General features: G+C 42.6%; 1 protein-coding gene across 9 annotated transcripts in view; it reads left to right on the top strand.

Annotated features, from left to right (window-relative positions):
* Positions 1–24,353, top strand: part of KCNMA1 (potassium calcium-activated channel subfamily M alpha 1) — a 767,665-nt gene that overhangs the window by 594,528 nt on the left and 148,784 nt on the right. For all 9 annotated transcript variants that reach the window (XM_042240721.1, XM_042240720.1, XM_042240724.2 and 6 more), the window contains 2 exon segments: positions 7,976–8,044; positions 17,215–17,301. In XM_042240721.1, coding sequence (XP_042096655.1) covers positions 7,976–8,044; positions 17,215–17,301 — 156 coding nt within the window.

Here is a 24,353-nt window from a genome sequence, read left to right as displayed (position 1 = left end):
TGATGCTGGATGCGCATAAGAAACACACAGTTTATATTTTATATTTCTGATGAATAATACTAGCAAAGCTTTCTTAAAAAATGCACTTACTGATGCTTTCTGAAAATGCACTTACTGATTTTTAGGCAGATGTTAAATGCCCACATGAAAGAATATAATTATATTTACATTCAAGTGTCCTAGGTGTGCAGTGGAAATATTGTGAGTTTGGGTATGTTTGAAGGTGGGTATTCTAAAGCCTCCCACTCCATCTTTATCAAAGCTACTGGGAAATCTGAACAACATTTTTCATGAGCATTTTAAATCACTTCCATTTTCCTGGTACTGAGTCTCACAAATCCCACTGGTTCAAACCTTCTTTAACTAGATGTTTTCATTTTGAGAGCTTATCATTTTAAATCAGAGCTCCTAAATGTGCATCTCTCTTTTTTCTCTTCGTTTTCGCCCCTAGATCCTAAAGATCTGGTTTCCCATTGCATAGCGTTCACAGCCTCATCTACTCTGATTACGTGTGTCAGCCTGACATTCCCAGGGTGCCTCTGGACAACTGAAGAGAGGCTGGCGCCTCAGGGTGGAGCTAGGTTTGGAGGGCATAGTGAAAGCTGCCTCTTCTGTCCTTGCCCCTTCACTCCTGGGTGAATCATCTTCAGTAGCCCCAAACAACATCTTTGCATACCCTCCCTGAACACATTAGAAAGTATCAATTCTACAACAGGTTTCTATGCTTAATTCATACAAGCAAGCAGTCTTTCTAGTCAAGGGGGCTGATTTAATAGCAAGAACAATTTATTTCCCTCTGGGTAGGTGGAAACAGTTGGACTCTAATTCTTAAGAGCCTCTGTTCAGGAACATCTGGGTTGAAACTACTGTAGTTAACAGATGATGTTGGCAGTTAAAATAAAAAAAAGGCTTTGTATAATGTTGTCAAATTTGGTAGACCTCTACTTAATAATTATCAAGAAAGCAATCTAACTTGTTATTACAACAGTTTTATTGCAGATTGCTGGTTTAAGACCTTTTTGTGACAAGTAGTGCTTTTTTTTTCCCCCTTGAAAAAAGAATTCATTTTGATTCCCCTGTAATTATTTTTGCAACCACTGGCAACTTCCTGCCTTGAACATATTGGGACATTTTATTTTAGAAAACAAGAATTAAATTCTTGCTATCTTATGGATGATTTTATCTTGTATATCTCAACGCGGGAGCTTCCTGGCTTCCTTCTTGTTCTTTCCCTCACACTAAGCCTCCTTTCTCTTCCCACCCCAGGTCTGTATATGCTCAAGCCATAAGAATGACTCTGAAGATCAGATAAGCAAAGCCTATTTTGCTTTACAAAAAAATGGTGTCAAATGATGCAAGTAAATATTTAATTTTAGGACATCAATTCTAAGTAGTCCAAAGGCACATCTTTTGTAACAGGATCTGTGGGGATTTCCAAGGAGAAATCACTGTCTGTACCTTAGAATTGTGCTTACCTCAAGTCACAGCAGATTGAAGGCAAACATTAGATTCCAAGAGCATATTTCTGTTGTTAGTTCCTTCTATACCTTTCTTTTCCTGTCTGCTTCTAACCCACAGATTAGAAAGCATCTTGTTTCACAATTCTAGACTCACTTCTAATCCTTTTCCGTCTAGTTCACCACTTTATCTGTTGTGGATCATTCCAGCAGCTCATGAGATTTTGGTTCCTATTGTTTCATACATTTGTTTAATCAGCATTTACTGAAAGCGTACTCTTTGCACTTTGAAAAATGCCAGAGAGACAAAGCATATGTCGTACACTGAAGAATCTCAGTCTGAGGACAGAGAGACAAGTAAACACCTATGACCACACCCCACCCACTCTGTTTACTCACCTTGATTTGCCCTTCCTCCTGGACCCCAACAGAGGTTATACCCTGACTTTCACCAGTTTTATGTGGCAGGAACTAACGAAAAACTGTCATTTTAAACAGGGAAAGATGTAGTTCTGTTTCCAGTGTAAATTGTAAATTACTCAAGATTTGTAGAACCAGAGATCAAATTGCCAACATTTGTTGGATCATGGAGAAAGCAAGGGAGTTCCAGAAAAACATCTGCGTTTGCTTTATTGACTATACTTAAGCGTGTGGCTATGTGGATCACAACAAACTGTGGAAAATTCTTAAAGAGATGGGGGTATCAGACCATCTTACCTGTCTCCTGAGAAACCTGTATGCAAGTCAAGAAGCAACAGTTAGAACTGAACATGGAACAATGGACTGCTTCAAAATTGAGAAAAGAATACGTCAAGGCTCTATATTGTCACTCTACTTATTTAACATCTATGCAGAGTACATCATGCAAAATGCCAGGCTGGATGAATCATAAGCTGGAATCAAAATTTCCAGGAAAAATATCACAATTTTATATACGCAGATGATACCATTCTAACCGCAGAAAGTAAAGAGGCATTAAAGACCCTCTTCATGAGGGTGAAAAAAGAGAGTTAAAAAGTTGGCTTAAAACTCAGCATTCAAAAAACTAAGATCATGGCGTCCCATTCCATCACTTCATGGCAAATAGAAGGGAGAAAAGTGGAAGCAGTGATATTTTATTTTCTTGAACTCCAAAATCACTGCAGACAAGTCACTGCAGCCTTGAAATTAAAAGATACTTGCTCCTTAGGAGGAAAGCTATGACAAACCTAGACAGCGTATTAAAAAGCAGAGACATTACTTTGTGACAAAGGTCCCTATAGTCAAAGCTGTGGCTTTTTCAGTAGTCATGTACAGATGTGAGAGTTGGGATCATCATGAAGACTGAATGCCAGAGTATTGATACTTTCGTATTGTGTGCTGAAGAAGACTCTTGAGAGTCCCTTGGCCTGCAAAGAGATCAAATCAGTCAATCCTAAGGGAAATGAACCCTAAGTATTCATTGGCAGGACTATTACTGAAGCTGAACCGCCAACTCTTTGGCCACGTGATGCAAAGAGCCAACTTATGGGAAAAGACCCTGATGCTGGGAAAGATTGAAGGCAAAAGAAGAGGCAGCAGATGATGAGGTGGTTAGATAGCATCACTGACTCAATAAATATGAATTTGAGAAAATTCCGGGAGACAGGAGAGGACAGAGGAGCCTGGCATGCTGCAGTTCATGGGGCCGCAAAGTCAGACATGACTGAGCGACTGAACAACTACATTGTCTACAGGGGACAGACAGCAACAGACAGTTAGAAAGAGGAGGTCCGGGGCCTTAGGGAGTGATGGGGACTATGGCACATTGGAGAGCACATGTCCTGTCCAGAGGGGTAAGTGCTTTGAAAGTCCAGTCCCTTTTAGCCGTATGGAATGCAGCTCTAATATGGCCAGATCTGATTTTCAAGGAAAACTGAAAGCTAGCTTTTATATGAAGTCACTTATTGGTATCTAATTCTGGTGTTTTGTTTGCCATTGTTATTGTTTTTTAAACGCTGTACTGACCAAACAGCATATGTCTGCATTTTGTGCTTTTGGCAACCACTTCATTTTCTCTGCTTTATTAAGAAGCAATTGTGTAGCACACTGCACTGAGACTCGATTTCCACTTTTGACATTTCTACATGAAAGTTGTTTAATCTTGAACAAGTTGCTTAATTTCTGCTTTTGGCTTTTCTTCTTAAATGCCACTTGACCCTGAACAAGTTGCTTTTCCCTCTTTGAACTTCAGTTTGTCCTCTGTGTGAGAAGGGCAGGGCCAGTCAATCTTGAAGTGCCTGAGTCTGAAAAATCTATGGTTGTGACACTGTTTGCATTTGCACACACACCTCTTTTTATTTTGCTTGTCTTTATTGCCATTTGCAGACCCTGCATTTTTTTTTTTAACGAATTGAAGGTCTGTGGCAAGCCTATTCAAGCAAGTCCATCCGTTTTTCCAGTAGTACTTGCTCATTTTATCTCTCTGTGTCACATTTTTCTAATCCTCACAATATTTCAAACATTTTCATTATTATTATATTTGTTATAATGATCTGTGATTAGTGATCTTTGATGTCACTCTTGAAATTGTTTTGTTTTTTTGACAATGGATTTTTTTTTAATTACAGTATGTTCATTATGTTTTAGACACGATGCTATTATTGTACACTTAATAGACATGGTATAGTGTAAACATAACTTTCTCATTCACTGGGAAACAAAAAATTTCATGTGACTTGCTCTATTGTGATATTGCTTTATTGAGGTGGCTTGGAACCAAGCACACAGAAGCCAGGATCTCCCTGTGATCACTTTGTTTGTATCACTTAGTCCCTGCCTTCTTAGTCCCTTTGGCCAGTGAACAAAGGCTTATTTTAAGTCCAAGAGTTCTTGAAAGAGGCCTCTCTACGGCCACATAGAATCATTTTAGATATGGATTTGAAAGTTACAAAAGAAGACTCTGATCTGCTGGTCCGCCCTGGGCTAGGTGAGGAATATGTACAAAGCCATGTAGATTTTAATGACTTTTCTCAGTTATAAAGCGGCTTTCTTTTTATATAGAGTTGGAAAGTGGTATTGTAATAGCTAGGCAGACATGATTCACCCTAACTATGAACTGTTTCTTCCCTTCTCACCAATACAATCAGGTCATTAAAGCAATTAAGGTCCTTGATCCCAAGAAGCATCAGAATCCCAAATGGGAGTGGCTATGGCTCGAAGGATTTCAGCAAATCAGCCTCTTCATGGTCTGTACTGAGTTAAGATCAGCCTTCTCCTCCAGTTTGGCTCTGGGTTGCTATTTACATTAAAAAGTGGTTACTTAATCTGGTAATTTATTTCAACAAATATTGCATAAGCCATCTGATATTTTAAACAATTGAGGCTCCAGAGGTAACAGCCCCATACACGGTGTGTGTCAGTGTGATGCTCTATCAAACACGACTTAGGAAGAGCGCTTGTCCAGCTGTAGTTGGATATGTGGGTTGGTGTTTCAGCAATCTGCATGATCAGCACAGAGCCCAGGCCATTCGAGTCTGTTGGCAGGAATCAGGAAACCCGCAAATCACCGGGAGAGTCCCAAAGTGCCTGGATGCAAGTGGTCCTCTGAAATCTGACTGTTGAAAGCAGTATGGGGGACCATGGCTTCCTAGGCAGGAATGAACAGCTCTCTTGTTCCCACTAGAGAGCCGGAGGCCTTCCCCAGCACGTTACCTGCAAGCAACGCCTCCACAGGTTCAGTGCATCTGATGGTGTCACTTTTCTGTGTAGAACCAACCCAGAATCTGCCAGTCCACTTGGAAGAAGCTGCAGATTCCTAGCTGTGGCCGGCAAAGTCTTCGCGACCTTGTCCCCACCTCTCTCCCTGACCTGGTTGCTGTCACTTCTCTTTGTCACTGTCGCTGTTTTCACTCAGCTGCAGCCTCACTGGCCGTGATGCTGGTCCTTGAACACTGTGACTCCCTTTTACCTCAGGGCCTTTGCACTTGCCGTCTCCACTCCCTAGAAAGCTCTCTGCCCAGATCCCCTCACTGCCTGCCCCTGATCACCATGCTCCAGCGCTCTGTGCTATTGTTTTACTTTTTCAGAAAGGACCCCCTGGACCATCACAGATAGCACACCTCCCTAGTTACTCTTTAACCTCTTCAGTTCAGTTCAGTTCAGTTCAGTCGCTCAGTCGTGTCCGACTCTTTGCAACCCCATGAATCGCAGCACACCAGGCCTCCCTGTCCATCACCATCTCCTGGAGTTCACTCAGACTCACGTCCATCAAGTCGGTGATGCCATCCAGCCATCTCATCCTCTGTCGTCCCATTCTCCTCCTGCCCCCAATCCCTCCCAGCATCAGAGTCTTTTCCACTGAGTCAACTCTTCACATGAGGTAGCTAAAGTATTGGAGTTTCAGCTTTAGCATCATTCCTTCCAAAGAACACCCAGGGCTGATCTCCTTTAGAATGGACTGCTTGCAGTCCAAGGAACTCTCAAGAGTCTTCTCCAACACAGTTCAAAAGTATCATCAATTCTTTGGTGCTCAGCCTTCTTCACAGTCCAACTCTCGCATCCATACATGACCACAGGAAAAACCATAGCCTTGACTAGACAGACCTTTGCTGGCAAAGTAATGTCTCTGCTTTAACCTCTTAGGTGTTTTATTTTCTGCACAGTATTTGTCCTTATCTGGAAAGGTTTCATGTATTCACTGGTATATTTGCTCATTGCCTGTCTACCCTAGTATAAAATAGGCTTCACTGGGGACAAAGATGTTGTATATCCTGCCAGGTATGAGCTGGGGACTTAGGGCAAGTTACATGGGCTTTCTGAGCCTTAGTTTCATCACTTGTAAAATAGAACCATCAGTGTGTGCTTAGTTGCTCAGTCGTGTCTGACTCTTTGAGACCCCATGGACTGTAGCCCACCAGATTCCTCTGTCCATGGGGATTCTCCAGGCAAGAATACTGGAGTGGGTTGCCATGTCCTCCTCCACGGGATCTTTCCAACCCAGGGATCGAACCCAGGTCTCCCACATTGCAGGCAGATTCTTTACCATCTGAGCTACTAGGGAAGCCCAGAAACACCAATGGAAGTCTGAATAACTGGGGTCATATCTCCCTCCTAGGGATATTATGGGGATGAAATGAGAACACCAAGAGCCTGACCTGTGACCCAGCACCTCCTCCGCATCACAGTGCTAAAGCTGAATAACCATCAACTCATTTCTCAATCCGTCAGTCAACCAATGTTTTTCTATCTAAAAGTCCTTAAAGCATGAGTGATAATGCCCATTTAGGAAACCTGTGATACGTAATGTATATAATTCTTTGTTAGTTTATGTGAGCTTTTATTTCTACGAGTTTATAAATATATATTTTCACTGTGTTAGGTTATTTACATCTTTGTACCTACAAAATAATGTTCGTTGATCTACCTTGAAGTATTCTTCAAAAAGTCATTTTGAATGCAAATACTATACTGTATGCTATTTTATCTTTGCCTTTTTATTGGACATTTAGGTTACTTTCAGTTTTTTTTTATTTACTGTGTATTAGTACTTCCATGAGCATCTTTATGCATAAGTATTTTACTGAACTTTTTTTTTTTCTGTTCTCTTAGAACTGAACATGAGTAAGCAGAACTCATTTCTTGAGTTTTCTGTAGCAGGTTCAATGTACAGTACTGTGGGGAATTCCAAACAAGTCCCTAACTCTTAAAGAAGTTACACTTGTTGAGGAGATAAAGTTCAGACCATGAAACAGTAGGAGGCAACCACAGCCGGGATAAAATCAATGAAGGGCTAAACGACGTGGTTGCACACAAGGTGCTGGAGGTGTTCTGAGACAGAAAATCAGAGCATGGCAGTAGTCTGAGAAGGCCTACACGGAAGGTCCAGTTTGACTTGGGCCTGGAGATTGGGTTGGGAGCAGAGGAGGCTTTCTGCGGTAGGAACCGTGTGGGTGAAGACCTGGAGGCGGGAGCCAGCCGGCCTCCATGCAGTCTGGGCTGCAGGTAGAAACGCCCGGCAGATGCAGTGAGAGAGCTTGGATGGAGCCAGGAGTCGCGGTCCCGTCATCATGTGCTGGGCACTTACACGGAGGCTAAGGGTTATTACCATCATTTCAAGCGCGCAGGGGTCTGCTCGGAACAACAATATGAGCCATTTGTACAAAAGACCGAAATGGAATCCAAATAACAGGTCCAGCTGCTCCAAATACCTCCCTCCCCCTGCAGTTAACATTTTACTACCCGACCGAGTAACTAATGAATCTGGCCCAGCATAAATCCCCAGACAGAAATCCCTGCTTGGGGTGTGTGTCTAGACATCCAGACCTGAGTGCAATTTGCACTTTGAACATTCAGCACCTTATCACTTGTGAGAAATCAAGTTTAATGGGGAGGATGCGGAGGTGTGGCTCCTAGCCCCCTCCCTCTGGCACACAGACTGTCGAATAGGGGTCCCTTGGATAATGACCGCATCAGGAGATGGAAAGGTCGTAACAGTGTTTGTTGTGTGGCTCTGGTCATTTGGAACCACTGACTGGGAAGCACTTTCTGTCTCATTGCAGGCTGTGTTTTGTGAAGCTCAAGCTTCTCATGATAGCCATTGAGTACAAGTCTGCCAATCGAGAGAGCCGGTAAGTTCGCCATGACCCAGCGCCCAGCTGACATTCATGATGGTGAGCATGCAGGCGGGGAACATTCAGTTCACTTCTTTCTTAACGTGTTATTTATTTGTTTGGAATCCTAATGCAACACTTCTCTGACTTGAAGTCACATTTCAAGGTGTATTTAACTATACCCTGCCACTTCTATCCCAGAGACACCTGGCATCCCAAACCCCACTGGAGAGACTGCCTCTCCAGGGGAAAGGAATGAGGCATCCAGATCTCCACCTGATCACACCAACTTACACTTTTCACCCTCTAAATATAAAATGAGGGACAGACTCTGTCCTTAAACCTGTGTTTACTGCTGTGAGCAAAAAGCAGATGGACTCTGGCCTCCTTCAAAGCAGGCATGGGGCAGAGCCGTGATGGGAGATCACAGCTCTCTTGGAGCCAAATTACAAGCAGCCTATTGTGTACCATATGTGTTTCTCCTGGTGCAACTGAAATCCAGGTGGCAGAATATCAGCTTCATGTAAATTAGCCCAGAGAACAGGGCTTGGAGGCAGGAGCCCTCTTTATTTATTTATTTTGTACTTAATTATGTGCAAATCAGACTGATGAGGGACCGGGTCTGGTCAAAATAGATAACACTCCAGTCAATATATGAGTTTGTGCTGGAAGGAGGAAGCATTGCCATTAACAAGGAATTTTTGTTGGAGTACTGGATGCATTACAGATAAAAGAGAGATGACTTTTTACTCCTCAATTCTTTTTTTTTTTTTTTTTTGCTCCTCAATTCTTATCAATAGCTTTAGAAGAAGGAGAGCTTACTGAGAAGTGCTCAGGCTTATGTCCCTTGAACTGACATCCATGTTAAAAAGTTTACCTGTAGGTGTCTATGGGAATGGTGGAAATATCCTCCAACATATGCCTTATTAACTGACTGCAGGGCAAGACTAGAAGGTTCCTGCTATCATCATTCGAGAAGTTTCCATTTTCTGAGTGCATGACTCAATAAAGCCAGACTTTCAAATATGTAGCCCGTGTCTCTATGAGCCAAACACAAGCAAACAAACAAACAAAATCAAACACTGGATTGTAAGCCAGTCAATCCAATGTTCTCTGTTACCTTAACCACAAGATCAGATTGCTCACGAAGTCAATCTGATCACATATTAACTAGTTTTGAATATCCAAATCCACCAAAAGGAAGACAAAATGGTAGATTTGGTGACCACATGGTAGACCGTAGTCTTAGCAGTTGACAACTATTTATGTGGATAAACGTTTTTCTTCTCTGTGCTGCCAAAGTGAAGAATATTATTTGCAAAACACCCGAGAGTTCTTGGCTATTTGCTGTTCAACAGATAAAGTGGATGTTTCTGGGATTGTTGCGTGCCCATGTTGTTGCCAATATACCCCTGTACCTGTGTAGAGGAAAATGTGTATCCTGGGTTTCTGCAAATGATATTCTCATGTTGCCAAGTTAGTAAATCTTTGTATAATTTAGTGCTCTCTATCACTTCTGTGCATCTCTAAGGGAAAAAATGTCATCATGTGGGTGGAAGAGTGTTTCTCAGCCATTCTGGAATAATTCCATGGCAGGAGACTGCACCCTGTACCTTAACCAGCCATCTCCCACCTGCCACTTCTTGGTCACAAAGGAGGGAGAGAGAAAGACTGTTAAAGGTTTCAATGTGAATCTGCTGTCACCGTTCTAAGAAAAATAACTCAGTGCTCTCCCTGAAGGCACAATCTTTTATTTGATAGATGCTCCAACAAAGCCATATTTGTACATACAGAAAGCTTTTAGAATTTCCTTTTTCAGAAGAGGGAGAAAAGAACCAATAAGACTTGGGTTTAGCTTTCTGTCTATAGCTGCCAGCTTTAATCTTCAAACATGGCTTGGTCTCAGTGTGGAAGCACATTGGTTCTTGTGGAAAAAGGTGTGTTGGAGGGAATGTGGATCATGCCTCCAAGAAAACACAGGACTCAAACACAATATTCGTGTTAAAAAGAACTGAGCTGCTGACCCTTCCTGAGATAATCATTTTGATTTTGTTCTTCATTTAAAAATGTCCCATTTGCCTTCCTCTCCCATTTCCTAAGTGACTGGGTGCTAAAATTCAGAGGGCCGCCCCCCTTCTTTTTTTCCACCCCTGCCCCATGCCTCTGACCTGTGTGAACTGCCTCCTTTGTTGCTGTTTCACCCCCATGATACTGTTCCCATGCTTTGCCAGAAAACCTTGTTTTCACATGCATCCTTCACATAACTTGAAACAAAGGTTTTATTCCTTCTTTCCTTCTGGTGTCAGTCAATTAATTATCCAATTGTTTGATTTTCAATTCTTTTCTTGTCGTTTTGCAGAAGCCGAAAGCGGTATGCTCTCTTCGTTAACTTTCCTCCCAACTTCCACCCTCCGTCTTCACGTCTAACCACAGGACTAACCCTTTGCCAAGAATTCAGGAAGATAGAGATTATATATATGTGTACACATATATATAATCTCATTCCCTTGTCTAGCCCCGTATATACATATATTATATATATGTGTGTATATATGTGTTTTTATATACAAACCTCTCTCCAACCAGAGTCCATAAAAACTGGAAGTAGCATATTGCTTTTCTTGTTTGATTTGGCGATTCTTTTGGATCATGCACTAACTTCTTTGCAGGAAACCTACACAAAACAAGGCCCAACCCTGTTTTCAGTCATGGCACCAGCGATGGGAACAAACGCTAGTAGAGCTGATAAAGCAGAACTGGTCTCTCCAGCCCTTGGTGTCTGTTTCTGTCCTGTCCTGATGTGTTTTGGTGGCGTTTGTCTGCATACCACATCCACGTTCCCGGTGACCTCCTCTGCCCTGTGTCCGGTTTCCAGTTTGTAGAGACAAATCTGTGTCCTTTTATCCACAAAACAGAGACCAAGCCCTTACGCTTAACTCTCTTTCCGTATGCTAATTCTGATGATAACATTTGATGTACCTTCTCCCTGGGCCAGTACTCAGTACAGACTTAGAATGCTGCTACTCAATTGCTAGGTCATCGCATTTGGTTTACTGAATGAGTACTGTTTATTGAGATGAACTCATGTTTCTCTTTCTTCCCAATGTGTTTGGGCATATTTCTCAATGTGAAGTATCTCAGTTTTCACCACATGACCTCACCCTGTTTTGCTGCTTTTTATGTTGCATGAAGCACGACAAAATCCTCATCGATAGATTTTTTTTTTTTCCCCTCCAACTTTTTGGGCTTATATTTGCAGTGTTGTTTTCTCCAAGACAGTATTGTTGAAAACATACTATTGAGATGCCTCCTTGTTCATCTTCTCTAGAGTTGTTTTGTTCTGTGGTTGTAATCACTGTTATGTGTTTTTGTTTGTAATTGTGTGTGTGTGTGTGTGTCTATCTATCTGAAACTCTTTCCAAAATCAGATTCTTCAGTGATTCTCTTGAGTAGAGGTGGCTTCCTGTCAGTTTGGTATTATTGATATGATCCGACTGCAAGAAGTTACTGCAACACTTTGCATCTTCAAAGTCCCACAGTGGTTGCACCTAAGCTGTTGGCTTTTGGCCTTTGAGTCCTTTTATCTTGTGGTGAGGCATGTTGTGATATAGGCATGGCTTGTCCTGAAGTGTATCAGAAAGTGACACGGTTTGCTCCCAGAACCAGATATCCAGCATGGTCCTTCCCAAACGAACTCTCTTTCCCATCCCATAAGGCTACTCGTTTCCTTATGTGCAAAATAGATTTTAAAATGACATTTCTAAAATTACTGAGATGGATTCAGGCTAAACAAGTCCTTGCCCCTGTCATTGGCAGACCACAGAGGTGGTCATTTGAGTGTGATCGACTGGGAGCAATCTTTATTATGCTGTCTCTGTGTAAGTGAATTGGGCTCAAACATATTGAAGCATGGAATACCCACCGTGCCCTTACATACATTTCATAGGAAAAGTGTGTGTGTCTAGTTGTGTGGGACTCTAGCAGAATTTATTTTAAACCCAAGAAGAAATGAAAAGTTCCAGAAAGTCAATAAGATTTGTGGTTTGGGGTTTCTTTAGGCTGTGCCTGAACATAGCCCATAAACTGCAGGGCAACCACTGGTCAAACAAAGTCCCACCCAATAGCAATCTCTGTGACCTTGTGTGGTCAGAAAGACCACCCCCCAGTGGCACGATTCATCTGGGCACAGCGTGAACTAAAGAGCTACATGTCTTTATCTTTTTGCCCTAGTTCATGAAGTCCCATTAGCTTGCTAGACACAGATATAATTACCATGTTATCAAGTACAAACTGTTTCTCATGTGAGTGATATATTTTGTAATTGCTCAGGGAATGGTACGCTACACCTATCAAAATTGAGGGGAGGGAGGAGAGAAATACACACCTGTCATATTTATCCATAATGGATAAAAAGTTCGCTTTAAAAAAATGTGTTTCAGTTGAATGACTAATCCTTGGTTGTCTCTGGAAATAGTGACCAAGTAAAGTTTATGATGACTGAAGAAGGGATAACTAGATGCTTCCCAGTTGTTATGCGTAAGTGGTGGAGAAAGGGAACAAATCATTTTGCTGTTGCTGCTGCTGAGTTGCTTCAGTCGTGTCTGACTCTGTGCAACCACATAGACGGCAGCCCGCCAGGCTCCCCCGTCCCTGGGATTCTCCAGGCAAGAACACTGGAGTGGGTTGCCGTTTCCTTCTCCAATGCATGAAAGTGAAAAGTGAAAGTGAAGTCGCTCAGTCGTGTCCGACTCTTAGCGATCCCATGGACTAGAGCCTACCAGGCTCCTCCATCCATGGGATTTTCCAGGCAACAGTACTGGAGTGGGGTGCCATTGCCTTCTCCGAATCATTTTGCTATGAAGCAACAAATCCCCAGGAGTGTGGTCACTCCTTTGGTAGGCTCAGCTGGTGAGATTTGCACCTTGGTCTTTGGAAGAACATCTGTGACTACTTTCCTCTCTATTAGAGAAGGAAAGAGACACTTCTGTAACTGAGGCCACTGCTTATGGTTTTCACTCATTCAAGAGAGTTGAAATGTGCCTGTTGCAGGCAGGGCTTTAAGCTGATTACTATGAGAAACTTGCTTATAAAAGTAAATAAAATAGGATTATGGTTTTCAGTCTTTTATTTAATTATGGTTTCCCTACAGAAAATAAATATTTGCTCCATAGGGTGTATAAGGAACTAAAAAATAAGTCTAAATACAAAACTAGGAAAAAGAGAGGGAGAGTAAGAATCCTTGGGGAAGAGGTCACACCAACCCTTTGCCTCCAGCTGTTACTGAATGTTTTCAGTTGAAATTAACAAGGTCATAGAAGAAAAACAGGATCATTTATAGTTCCTTGAATTAAGAAAAAATCCACCCCTGCCAAGAAGATGTCCCTATTGGAATTCTGCTAAGTGGTATTTAGGCTTTTTTTTCTTAGAGATTTCCTTGATTCTTCACGAGACACATCTTGACGTTTATCTCTGATAAGCTGGTGAATTAGACAAAATTGGAGCAAAAGCCTGTTTTAAAGTGAGGCACGAGGAGGGAGACTTTTGGCAGCCATAAAAGCCAAACAAACTTAACGTCGTTTGAGATCAAAGATCTTTGGAAAGATTTACATATTCCCATTAGAAGGTCAATAGCGTATTCTAAGGGTAGCAAGCATTTGGCAGCAAAAAGAGTTACTTCTGTCTAGGATCCTTATCTTTTTATGGTTTCAAAGAAAGGAGGATTTAATGGATTTAAACGTTCTAGATTTGGAATGTGGATAGAAGACTCACTGTCTAAAATATCAAAAAGAGTAATAGATTTCCTTAAAGAGACTTTGAAACTTTGTACCCTTACACAGGAACTATTATATGCAATGGTCCCCTGAAATCAGGGGCACATGCTTCTTTACCAGACCCTTAAATCTGTCAGTGGAATGCAGCACAACAAACTTCTTTGTGTATTTAGATTTCTTTCCTTCGTTATTCTCAAGAGCTGAGCTCAGTCTTTTGATTCCCACCCAGAAGGGTGCCCTAGCCTGAGCAGGATACTACAAATGATGCAGCCTTGGCTCTCACGCAGAGATGATGTGAAGCCTCTCCTCCTGTCCAAAAGAGAACAAGGGGGCATCCTAGAATCGCACGGTCAGTGATGCCCATGGAGGTGCTTACAGTGCCTTACACAGTCAGCCATGAGGTTTAAGGAACAGGGAGATACTCCACTGTGCAGCCAAAAGCTGGTCCAGACGAGCCCATCTCCAGATATGGCATGGGGATAAAAATGTTTTGGATATCTCAGTCAGTACAGAGGTCTTCCAGTACCAGTAAGATGCCTCCTAGGTAGTTTATTAGCACCAAAGATCAAACGGAGAGCAGTGATGCTCTGAGAGATTGTCTGCATCTTGTCTAGTTGTTGTCATTACCTTGCTTACTAATAATAGTGACCATGTATTAAGGACCTGCTTTGTGACCCCTCACTCAGGACATAATATGTATGGTATGTACTTTAATTCTGTTTGTGACACTATAAGCTAGCAATTATTCCCCCCATTTTACAGATGAGGAGAGTGAGGTTTATCAGCAGGTCCATGCCCAAGGCCAGGACCTGACCTCAGCTGTCCGACACACACACCTGTTCACTTAACCCGCACAGGCATCGAAACTGAGATTTGAACACTAATGTACCTGACATCAGGGCCCAAAAGCTTTCCTCTCCGCCGCACTGACTTGACTAAAGCAAGCTTGAAGGCTGTAATAAATTATCTCAACCCGCTGTCTTCAGAATGACAGTCCCAAATCCTCACTGTACACCAATTCTTATTCACTGTTGCTAAAGAACAAAGGAAATGAAAAGAAACTTTCCATTGATAGGAACCATGACACAATGGGCTTGATCACTGGAGTGCAATTAATGAAGCATATGATGCAAAAAAAAAAAAAAAAAGAAAGAAACAGGTTTTGTGTGAGGCTTGTTTTGCTCCTATGTGTCACCTAGACATTGATGAGTGTCAAATTTCCTCTTTTGAATTGCATTGTTAAAACTACGATAGGATTTCTTTTTCACTCAGAAGCTTTTACATCCTTATATGAATACACATCAAAATGTAGGCTTATTCAACTTCAAGAAATTAGTTCCTTTAAACTCCAGAATTTTCCTGTATATTCCTGAATATTATTCTGGAGTGTACATTTTCTTCTCCCTATAATAACTTTATCTAATTATGGCCATGGTATTTTGGTATGAAGTTCTATGTTCCATTCTACGGGGCCAGCTAAAGTGATGATTTCATTAAAAGTGAAATACTCTTTTGGCTTTTTTTTCAGTAATAAATAAGAAAAGCTAATATACATTAGCTTTCTATGCATCATCTCCCTTAATCCTTTGAAAAAAGTAAAGCAGACTATGCTTATTTTCATCTTGTATGTGAGGAAGTTGAGTTGTAGGGAGGATTAGTAACTTGCCCAAAGTCAGGCAGTAACTGAATGGTGGGGTTGGAATTTGGACCCAATTTCTTATTGCCGAACTAGGGCACGGAAGAACTGCCATACAGCACAGTCATGAGGATAAGACAGTGTGCAAAATCCAGCCTTCTGCTTTTCTAAAACATCCCATTTAACTGACTTTGAAACAGGGACCCATTGAAACTGTCATAAGCTCTGACCCTCTTCCTCTATAATGGTGAAAAGTCAGAGGGCTGCTACACCAAGGTGAAGAGTAGTTGAAGGGTGTGTTCAGGAGGTGCCTGTACGGAGCTCCTGCCCCTTGCAAACTGCTTTAGTGTGACCTGCTGCTTCCTGACTGGTGACGAATCTCACTGGTGCCTATGGTTCTAGGGCAGAACACTCAAATCTTCATAGACACTTGCTGCCATTTAGTGTTAATCACAGTGACCTCACAGGATCGGCTTCCTCCTGTCAGGCCTTGTTACTGGTAATAATCGATGCTTCTGTGACTGCAAACATTTTGCAATAATGATCTGCTCTGAGTTCTCCAAAGAGAACAAAAGTTCACCTGGGTCCTTCCTGTCTTGCTACGGATGCCTTGCTGTGCTAGCCACGGCACTTTTCTGGAATGGTTTTACCAGCAGTAAAAGATGACGTCTTAAATGCCATCCTCCGTTTGGATTGTTTTAGACAGTGGAGGAGTTCCTTTAGCCTGATTCCAGACATCTATTACCATAAACACCAACTTTTCAGATCAAAAAATAACTCTGCTGCATTTACAATGCCTCAATTCTGTGTCCATTAAGCTCAAAGCCTCATCTCTGTCTCTGTGTAAAATAGTCTGTATTCTGCTTTTGATCTGAAGACAGTTAAGTTTGTTTGTTTCATCCATTTATTAGATTAGGATACATTTATCTCTTCTGTCAGTCCAAACACAGCTTGGTCAGCTAATCTCTTTATACCACTTTGAAATAGGACAGTGTATATTTAGGTTTATAAAACTTCCCCATGGGGGAAGTTTTTTTTAGGGATAATTTGCATTTGTTTTTTCTAATTACAAGTTGGCCCCAATCAGGTTATACTAGATACATACGTTATTCAAACACTCTCATACCTTTTTGTAAACAGCAGACTGGAATCATTAAGTATTTCCAACTGCTGGCATTTTTTGTTTTTTCTCTCATTGTCAGGGTAGATGCAATTCTTTCTACCTAGGCTGCACATGGAATCCACTTCCAGGTCCGTATCAATGTTATGCAGATATTCCGCTTGCTTCTACATTGGTTACAGGCATCCCGTACCATTCCCTGCAGTAATATGTAGTGTGTATACATGTATGTTTCTGTATGCATATAGGGGTCCCATTAATACCCTGCCATCTAATGGAAGATCAGTGTAGCCATAGCTCTGTTAGACCAATAACACCATCAACAGTAATTTCCCAAACAATACATGATTAGGAACTTTGCCTCAAACAAGAAGCCCATGGCAATCCCATTGTACAAACTCAGCCCTAAAATCTGGATTTGCTTTGATATCTGCAACTGGGAGTGTGCCAGCCTGGGAACCTGGCAGCAGAACTTTATGATGGCATCATCCAATTAGATGTGTAGGGCCGTGGAGATCAGGCTCTAGACAAAATCTTTGGGGAAAGCATTAGACTAGTGGGCCCCCTATAAAGTTAACAATATGGTGTAGCCTTTAAGGTTTTCTTCAGAACATGACCTCATAACTACATCTTTTTTGTTTGTTTTTGTTTCACTGAGCAGTATATTAATTAATCCTGGAAACCATCTTAAGATCCAAGAAGGTACTTTAGGATTTTTCATCGCAAGTGATGCCAAAGAAGTTAAAAGGTAAGAGTTTATTTTCACTTGCCTTCCTTTTTGGCTCAGCTGTACCTATCTCCGTGCACTGAGATATGCTTTCAATGTGTACTGGGCCCTAACCCCAGAAGTGCTTAACATGTCTGTTTCCATCAGATGGTGCTGAACCTTAGGAAAAAAGAATTGTGCTTTGACATGCTTCCATGGACTCCTCATCACACAATGAGTTCCATACCTTTGAATTAGAATAGTAACATTTTAGACCTAGGAGACCCTAGATACCTGGTCTTGCATTTTCCAAGTGAAGAAGCTGAGTCTCAGGGAGATTAAGCGATTGTTAACGATCACCCCAATTCCTGATGACCCAGGACAACATAGGACAATGGCCCCTCATCTAGTGCTCTTAACATTATCCAGGCAAATTTACTCGAGAAGTCTCCATTTTCTACTGTAAGTGTCAAATGGAATCTCAAAAAAGTTTGGATTAATTTCAGATGAAATGCCAAACTGGCTGTATTTCTATTGGTGGCCTTTCTAGATAAGTGTCTGACTTTGTCAGGTTTAACTCTTAAGCCTCTGTAGGTACAGTCCAGGATTTCATTGGCCTCAATGTTTCATGACACTTTTGTTCATATTCTCAAACCTGTTTAAACAGCCCAGGAAATCATAGGACTTTCTGCAGAATACCATGGAGTATTATTATATTTGATTTTAGCCTTGAACTAGAAAAAATTTACTGATAGAAAAATGTGACTCAGAAGGTCAGAAAGGTCACTCAGCTCAAGGACAATGTCACATAAAATATCTTAAATAAATGATGAATTGTTCAGGTGTGTCATTTTTATATTAAGCCTATTGTCTTCACTGGGCTTCCCAGGGGCTCAGTGGCAAAGGATCTGCCTGCCAGTGCAGGAGACACAGGTTTGATCCCTGGATTGGGAAAATCTCCTGGAGGAGGAAATGGCAACCCACTCCAGTATTCTTGCCTAAAAGAGTCCCATGGACAGAGGAGCCTGGTGATCTACAGTCCATAGGGTCACAAAGAGTCAGAAACGACTTAGCCACTGAGCATAAGAATATTGTCTTCATCCAGTGAGCTCCTAGTCAAAGTCAGGCTGGTGCTGGGTATTCTACAGTCTTTGTTGCTAGTCCTCAAAACAACCTGGTGAGGTTGGTCTTCTGAAACTCTTCAGGCTTCAGTTTCCTCATCTGTGAAATTGAGACAAATGATTTGTACAAGGCCATGCAAAAGTTATGACCAATCTAGATAGCGTATTCAAAAGCAGAGACATTACTTTGCCGGCTAAGGTCCATCTAGTCAAGGCTATGGTTTTTCCTGTGGTCATGTATGGATGTGAGAGTTGGACTGTGAAGAAGGCTGAGCACTGAAGAATTGATGCTTTTGAACTGTGGTGTTGGAGAAGACTCTTGAGAGTCCCTTGGACACCAGTGAGATCCAACCAGTCCATTCTGAAGGGATTTCTTTGGAAGGAATGATGCTAAAGCTGAAACTCCAGGACTTTGGCCACCTCATGTGAAGAGTTGACTCATTGGAAAAGGCTCTGATGCTGGGAGGGATTGGGGGCAGGAGGAGAAGGGGACGACCGAGGATGAGATGGCTGGATGGTATCACTGACTCGATGGACTTGAGTCTGAGTGAACTCCGGGAGATGGTGATGGACAGGGAGGCCTGGCGTGCTGCGATTCATGGGGTCGCAAAGAGTCGGACACGACTGAGCAACTGAACTGAACTGATGCAGCATATAAGCAAGTGGCAGAGCCCAGCTGGAACTGGTCTTTCCTTTTCTAAGGAAATTTTTGACCACAGTTAGAAACATTCGTGAATTTGTATGCAGAGTTCCACGTGCACCAGCTGTGTTCTAAGTTCCAGATACCAAACATTGATGAACTCATTTAATCCTCTCAACAGTGAGACAGGGAGCATTGCTACTGCCATTTAGATGTGAGGAAACTGAGGTACAGATTAATTAACTCGCCCAAAGCCACATGCCTACTGAGTCATAGGGCCAGGGTTTAAAACCAGTAAGTCCCATTCCAAAGCTTACATTCTTATTTGCCAAGAGGTGAATCTGCCATGTTGAGCCCAGACCTATGAGATTTGACAACTGACACTTATTTTCTTCCTCTTCATCCCCTCTTAAAAACTAGCCCTACTAGTTAGAAAAGCTTTTAGGGGGACTTCTCTGGAGGTTCAGTGATTAAGACTCCATGCTCCCAATGAAGGGGGCATGGGTTCAGTCCCAGGTTGGGGAACTAAGGTCCTGCATACCTTGTGGTACAGCCAAAAGAAAAAAAAAGAAGCTCAGGAAAAAAAAATGGGGTGTAGAAGCTAAAGAAAAAACTCCTTGAGACTGAGGTATCTAATGACTTAAATTTACTTCTGCAAATTGGGACAGGATTGTCATTATTCAGGTGAAAGAGGAAAAGCTCCTTATCCAGTTCATAGAACCTCACCTTTTCTAGGAATACCCACCAAACTGGGGTCACCTGCAAGAGGAAAGCGAGGCTAAGTGGGACTGAAGCCCCTCCAGGTCTCCTGAGAGAGAAGGTTGATCCCTTGACCAGACACAAGACACAAAAGCTGGAGCATGCCTAGGGGACTGGGGGCACACAGTGTACCATTGATCACATGTACCTCCCAGATAGCAAATATAACATGAAGCTCCTATTTATGTAATTCTATTTCCTATTGCATCTCTCACTAATGAATGTCACAGATACCAGGCAGTCCAAAAAACAAATTACCTCCTGTGTTAGGGAGTACAATATGTCTCATTTCAGTGCTTTATGGTGTTCACAAATACATGCTGACACAATCAGCCTCAACACCAGCCTGTAATTTTCCGTGGTGTGTGATGTGTCAAGAGCAAATGCTGTCAGTTAGGGGATTGAAAACCACAGAAAGGACATAGGAGGTTTGCAGGAAACTAAACAAGTTTTCTAAAATGGAAAAGTAGATTATGATGATCTAGTATTGAGTTTGCACCCTCTGTTGCAAAAAAGGGTTGGGAAAAAGTTAATGGATTGTAGCTCCGAGAAACTTTCAGATGCAGTGCTTTAGGAAAAGAGGGGTGAAGCCCTCCAAGCATTATCTGACTCCTTCACTCATCAAACATCTGCAGGTCACTCGCTTTTGAGAACACTACTAGGTGCCAGGAAAGCAGTGGTGAACAGAGGGGAGGAGACACTGCTTTCATGGGCTCACATTCTAGGGAGGAGAGAGTTGCGGTTTTGTTTGCTCATGATGCAAAGAATTAATGCAACTGTCACTGATTTAGATTGCGGGTAAGTGATGGCTCATGGAAGAGGCAAGAGAGTTCCAGAAAAACATCTACTTCTGCTTTATTGACTGTGCCAAAACCTTGGACTGTGTGGATCACAATAAAGTGTGGAAAATTCTTCAAGAGATGGGAATACCAGATCACCTGATCTGCCTCTTGACAAACCTATATGCAGGTCAGGAAGCAGCAGTTAGAACTGAACATGTAACAACAGACTGGTTCCAAATAGGAAAAGAAGTACGTCAAGGCTGTATATTGTCACCCTGCTTATCTAACTTCTATGCAGAGTACATCATGAGAAACGCTGGGCTGGAAGAAGCACAAGCTGGAATCAAGATTGCCGGGAGAAATATCAATAACCTCAGATATGCAGATGACACCACCCTTATGGCAGAAAGTGAAGAGGAGCTAAAAAGCCTCTTGATGAAAGTGAAAGAGGAGAGTGAAAAGGTTGGCTTAAAGCTCAACATTCAGAAAACATAGATCATGGCATCTGGTCCCATCACTTCATGGGAAATAGATGGGGAAACAGTGGAAACAGTGTCAGACTTTATTTTGGGGGCTCCAAAATCACTGCAGATGGGGACTGCAGCCATGAAATTTTAAAAGACGCTTACTTCTTGGAAGGAAGTTATGACCAACTTAGATAGCATATTAAAAAGCAGAGATACTACTTTGCCAACAAAGGTCTGTCTAGTCAAGGCTATGGTTTTTCCAGTGGTCATGTATGGATGTGAGAGTTGGACTGTGAAGAAAGCTGAGTGCCGAAGAATTGCTGCTTTTGAACTGTGGTGTTGGAGAAGACTCTTGGGAGTCCCTTGGACTTCAGGGAGATCCAATCAGTCCATCCTAAAGGAGATCAGTCCTGGGTGTTCATTGGAAGGACTGATGCTGAAGCTGAAACTCCAGTACTTTGGCCACCTCATGTGAAGAGTTGACTCTGATGCTGGGAGGGATTGGGGACAGGAGGAGAAGGGGACGACAGAGGTTGAGATGGCTGGATGGCATCACCAACTCGATGGACGTGAGTTTGAGTAAATTCCAGGAGTTGGTGATGGACAGGGAGGCCTGGCGTGGTGCAATTCATGGGGTCACAAAGAGTCGGACATGACTGAGCGACTGAACTGAACTAAAGTGATGGCTGCTCTGAGGGAGAGATATTTGAGCAGAGATGAAGGTGATGAAAAAGAATCCATTGAACAGGGATCAGAAGGGAAGAGGAGACATGGTGGTAACAATTTTGTCGTGTTTAGGGAACTGAGGGGGTGAGATGAGGTTAGAGGGAACACCAGGGGCTGGCTTCCATAGGACTTTATACAGAGGCTGTGTTATTACATGGAATCATGGATGGTCTTAAGCTGGAGATGATGTAGTAAAAGGTGTTTCATCTGGATGGTAGAGAATGGGAGGTAAGTGGGGGTGGGGGGAGAAGAGGCCCATGGACTTGGGGGCTGCTGCAAGAGGTGAGTAGAGGTGGAAAGAAGTAAGACCAACTCAGAATACATTTTACAGAGTCTGTAGGACCCTCTAATGAACTGGATATAAAAAGTGAGGGGAAAAGAGGAATCAAGAATGGAGTCTAGACCTGGAGCTTACACTATTGAGGGGAATGATGGCTCCATCTTACCAAGATAGGGTAAATTGGGAAGGAGCAAGTTCAGGGTGGTAGGAAATCAAGAATTTTATCTAGACTAGGATAAGCAGGCAATACGCACTGAACATACACATCGAGATGTCATACAGCCAGTAGGACCTAAGATTCTTGCATTCTGGGAAAAAGTGAGGGCTAGAGAGGTACATTTGGGTGGGTGCTGTATCAGTGAGGGTCCTGGCAAGAAACAAATGACATGCTTAAATGGGAAAAGGGAGGTGAGTTTTATGAAGGGACCATGTATAGCTGTGGGCACAGAGTTAAGGAAAACTATCGAGGGATGAAAAAGCACCTCAGAGCTCAAAACAGACTGGAGCCACTCTTAGCCCTGGATCTTCAGACTCAAAGGAGGGCTGTCAGAACGTGGAGAGAAAGGTTGCAGCGTAGGAGACACTGCTGGCAGGAGCTCGGTCCTTCAGTAAAGGAATCTCATCACTGCCAACTCCTACCACTGTTCACGCTCCAATCTCCTGCCGGCCCCTCCCATTGGCCAAACACGACTGGAAACCTGAGGACAAGGAGACCCAAAGCCCAGCTTTGCGGAATGCAGATCTGGTCTTGATGATGGATGGGGCAAGGTCACCAACTGGAGAAGGGGTGCAGTGAGGAGGAGAGGGAGTGGCGAGAGAGTTGACAGGGAGGAGGAGGTATGAGGCAGGGGATCCTGAGAAGTGTGAAAAGGCCCCTGGCATGCACAACCGTGGATTTAAAGCAAAATCAGTTGGCCCAGAGGTGTGTTCCTTTCCCCAGCAAGGCTCAGCTGCTTGAGTACAGGTGTACTGAGTGGCAGGGCTTTGCCAGGTGAGCATGGAAGGCAGAGATGGGTGGGGAAGTGCAGAGAAGTGCCTCTTAGCAAGAATCAGCTGGAGCTTAGATACTCTGCCCTCGGTTGGGGGAGTGCATCTCCAGGTCACCACAGGCCCCTCCACTCCCATTTCACTCATTAAGTTTACATGTGTGGCCCTTTGCATATTTCATTTTCAGAATCCAGCTTTAATTCATGAAATAATCATACTTTACCTTTTTAGTCATCTATTCAGACCCATCATTGTCTCACCATCTCTTTAGTGGAGATGTGTTGAGACCTTGGGCTCTGCCACTTGACTGTGTGAGTTCCAATCTGGGCTCTGCTACTCTTCTCTTTGTGACCTTGGGCAGGCCACTTAACCTCTCTGTGCTTCAGTTTCCTTATCTGTAATTCAGAGATAATAATCATATCTCTTTCAAAGGATTGTTTGAGAATCAAATATGTTAATGTGTTAATGCTTATAACATGCTTAAAACAGCTCCTGGGCTATAATCTGTGCTCTATAAATGCATTTTTGTTACAATTATTATTATGTGTAGAAACATCAAATGGGGGAGAAAATGTCCAAGGGAAGTGAAAGAAAAATTGCTTCCTCCTTTCCTGTCCTTCCCCTTTCAAGGCAAGTCATCACTGATTGGATTCTTAGCCACACTGTCACTCAGCCAAGCAATCAGCTACCTTTTATTTTTTGCAAGATGGTTGAGAACTGGCATTTTAACCAGTGGCTGAGCTGCTAAGGTAGAAAGAGCTTTGGGCTTGACTTTAGAAGTCCTGGAGTTGGCTAAGGTCTAGACAGGATGGCTTTGGGCAGATCATGACAACCTCCTCGATTTACAGATGAGGACACTGAGTTCCAGGGACTTCGGCTGCAAGATCTACACAATCTCTTCCAGATCCCAAAGCCTTAAAGTTGGTTTCCAGCCAGTGCCAAACATAAATGAAGTCCTATGAAAATCAAAAAGGAACTGAGAATAACATGGTCAAGAAATGTGTTTGTTTCTTTATAGTCTAGGTCAAGGAAAGACCATGTTTATCCTTGGCGTTCAGTTGCATGTTGGGAGTGATGAAGGTGGTGAGCCAGAAATTTTGTTAGTCTCCTTATTCAGAAGGTTGTTCCGGTGAATTTTATCACTATCACAGTACCTGCCCCCCTCCCCAGTACTGAAAGGATACAGGCCCCCAGTGCTGTTTTTCCAGACCCTGTACATTTTAAACAGTGCTCCAGTGACCTTGCTTTGTCTCATCCAGAATATCTCCAACACAGCCAATGCACCTTGTAATCACATATTGACACTTGAGTCATCTGAGGGGACTTTCTTGT

Source organism: Ovis aries, chromosome 25 (assembly GCF_016772045.2).
Source record: "Ovis aries strain OAR_USU_Benz2616 breed Rambouillet chromosome 25, ARS-UI_Ramb_v3.0, whole genome shotgun sequence".
Lineage (NCBI taxonomy): Eukaryota > Metazoa > Chordata > Mammalia > Artiodactyla > Bovidae > Ovis > Ovis aries.
Note: the sequence above shows the minus strand (reverse complement) of the source record. Positions and strands in the feature narration are given on the sequence as shown.